The 3,185-nt window shown below is 51.9% G+C and overlaps 1 protein-coding gene across 1 annotated transcript; it reads right to left on the bottom strand.

Moving 5' to 3' along the window:
- Positions 1-1,467: 1,467 nt before the first annotated feature.
- LOC123094635 (transcription repressor OFP8-like) lies at positions 1,468-2,845 on the bottom strand. The gene has a single exon (XM_044516597.1). The coding sequence runs from the start codon at positions 2,661-2,663 to the stop codon at positions 1,950-1,952; it is 714 nt and encodes a 237-aa protein (XP_044372532.1). The 5' UTR covers positions 2,664-2,845; the 3' UTR covers positions 1,468-1,949.
- Positions 2,846-3,185: the final 340 nt, after the last annotated feature.

The raw sequence follows: 3,185 nt of genomic DNA, 5'->3' as shown, positions 1-3,185 counted from the left end.
ACCACTTCAAGCACCGCTCGCATCTGGCTGATCGCCCCTCTGTGGCGTTCCCATTAATGGATAGATGTCGTGGCTTGGACTAGCTGGCAATGTTGAGGTCGCATCATGCTTTGCTTCTTTTTCCCGTCACCTCTTAACATTTCGATCCTAACACTGCACTGAACCGCGTCGCTCGCCCCATTTCGATCCGTTCTTCGGCTCAAGCCCCACCGCCCCCTCACCAATGACCTTCTGTTCAATCATTACTTCTCCATCCCGCGTCTCGAGAAAAGGTCTCGAGGTAGAGCTCGAGATTTGGGATTCTCGCAGAATCGAGCTCAAGGAAGATGAGAGGCCGGGCGAAATTGACTCGTGCGCATCCGATCTTGGCCCGACAGGGCTTTGACGAGCCTAAATCAGCGAGTTTGATCAAATTGTTGCAGGGAGATGGTGAGTTTTGGTACGTTTTTAATGTTATGTACGTCCTTTCGACATGTTAAACGCCCATTTTCGATTTGGGACACATCACAACTCATTCTATAATTGGTATGTTCAGGCTGCGAAGAGTTGCAACCGTTGATTTTTATGCTGCTAGGTGTGATGATTTCTCGCACAATTTTAAAATACGAAAATACTCGTAAACATAATCCCCACGTAGACACGTACAGTACATAGCTAGTACTCCTATATGTCAGAAGAGCGTAAATACCGAGCGATCGAGATCCCATCCGTGGTCCAATAGTATTATACATCCAACTGTTGAAGGACGCCCGTGATCCAAGCAAAGCAAGTACTCGATCGATTCGCACAGCGAAACTTTGGCAGTCAGTCACAGGCACAACAGGACACGCACCAACATAAATGTGGGATGGATCAGAGCCCAAACAGTGGCGTACGTACGTACATAAATGTTCATGAACAGAAGCAAGTTGCGGGCGCGCGCGCGCACACACACACAGAAAGCTAGGCATGTATGGGGAGCCTCTGGTGGTCATGAGATCTGCATGACCTGTATGCTTGTTCTTTCCGTTTCCCAGCAACTCAATCTAGCCCAGATTGCACCCCTGGTGCGTTCCAGATGCACCCTGGTGTCATCTACTTCGACTTCGCTGCTACAGTACCAAGTTTGGTAACTTGGGCCTGTTTTTGTTGTGTAAGGAATTAAGCCAGAAAAACCTGAAAAGATCACATGCACTGCTTCTGTTTCAGAGAGGGCCGGTAATGTTAATTTCTTCACAATAGTTACTATATGTAAGTTAACTGAATTTATAATTTAGGCAAGTCGATTTTATGGGAGGAGGAATGGTTGGAGGAAGAAAGCTCGAGGGAAAAGGGAAAAGGAAGGCGATGGATTTTAGTCTAATGGTCCAGATAATTGACTTATCCAAAAAAAAAATCTCAGACGGCTTACATATCGCAGGTCGCTATTTTCACTTGAATCTAGTAAAACACAGTCTCATTCAGTAGCAAAGTTACAAGGAATTCATATAACACAAAACGCTACACTCAGACTTGACGTACGTACATAGTTTAGTTACCCACTCTGTGATTAGCAAACCCTACCAATTGGTTTAGTAGCACCTGTCCATGCATGGACCTTCACACAAAACCGAAGGCCATGCACTAACTAGGCACAGGCACACACTAGTACAAACTCCCCGCAATACATATACTTAAGCACTAATAATAGTAGCACTAAAATAACTTGCAAAGCAAACTAAACATTTAAGAAACTAATTACCCACCAACAAGAACAGACTCCAGAAATCAAACACCTGGTACTGCTACATTTTTTAATGAGCTTTTGTCCTAGTGCTCGTACTAGCGGTACTAGCGACCTTTGTTTCTTCTACGAGATCCTATCACCACCCGGCAGCCTGGCCGGGAATGCGCGACGCCGGCGCTCGCACGCCGGGTGGTACCAGGATCTCGAGACCTCAGCTGGCTAGCTAGCCTGCTTGCTAGATAGACTAGAGCTGGTAGTGGTACGACGATGCCGCCGGCGGTGGCGGCGAGGCGAGCTGGGCGCAGAGCTCGGCGAAGGCGGTGAGGATGGCGGCGTGGTGGCGCGGTGAGTTGAGGGCGAGCAGGCGGCGTAGCATGCTGCGGAGGTCGTTCCAGCTGCACAGCCCGGTCTCCACCACCATCTGCACCATGCTCTCCCGGAAGTCGGCGCGCGGGTCCGACGAGTCCTTCTCTACTGCCAGCCCCACGTCCTCCTCCGGCGCCGCTTCTGCCATAGCTGCTTTGTTCTCCACGTAATACCTCTTCTTCTGCTTCTTCTTCATGCTCGCCGGCTGCCTCCTGACTGGCGAGGCCGGCGTCACAGCCGGTACCTCCTTGGCGGAGGGAAGGTGCTCTTGCTGCTGATGCAGCTTGGGAGCTGCGCCGAAGCCATGGTAGGAGGAGTAGTAGTTGGAGCAGTTGGAGGAGGCGTAGCTGGTGGAGAAGGAAGCGGTGGAGGAGGACGAGGGGAAGAGGCTGGACGAGCTGGTGCTCCTCGCCGGCGGCTTGCTCGCTGAGGAAGGCTTGAGGAAGGACGGCAGGCTGAGCAGCATCCTGGGGCGGCGCGGGCGGCAGCTGCACCCGGTGTCGACCACCGCCACGTGGCGGCGCCGGCCCACCGGGAAGTGCCCGCCGCCGCCGCCGCTGCCAACGCCCCTGCGCGCCCCCGTCGACGACATCGCCAGTACGCTAGCTAGGATATATAGTTCAGCTTAGCTCTGCGAGGCTACGTCGGGGTGTACGCTGGAGGGGTGTATAAAGCTTGGTTCCGGTGCCCGGAGGTGCGCAGGCAAGCTGGGAATGGGATTGATTGCGTGCACGGTGGTGTGTGCAAATGCGACTATGCGAGTGTGCTGTTGGTATATTGTCTCGTGTGGGATGGTGATACGCCGCGTGCAGTTTATATATGCTGTAATTTGACTAAGAGAGGTGATGGGATAGTTAATTGAGGGGAGGGGTGGGGTTTAGCTGGGCCATGTGTGGGATAGCTTGCTCATCATTCCTCCCCTGCCATTTCCATTGACCTTGACCGTACTCTCTAGCTAGGCTGTGATTTTCTAGTAAATTTTGTAAACGGGAAAACCGTTTGTCCGTGTACCAACAGCCGAGGCCGAAGAGGTTGCTAGGCATGCCATGCCATGCCATCGACCCACCCTGTAGTGCCTCTCGTGTTTTTTTTTTTTTTTTTTGCGGATGCTCTC

This window comes from Triticum aestivum, chromosome 4B, assembly GCF_018294505.1.
Source record: "Triticum aestivum cultivar Chinese Spring chromosome 4B, IWGSC CS RefSeq v2.1, whole genome shotgun sequence".
Classification (NCBI taxonomy): domain Eukaryota; kingdom Viridiplantae; phylum Streptophyta; class Magnoliopsida; order Poales; family Poaceae; genus Triticum; species Triticum aestivum.
The sequence above is the reverse complement of the archived record's forward strand: the minus strand, read 5'-3'. Positions and strand labels throughout refer to the sequence as shown.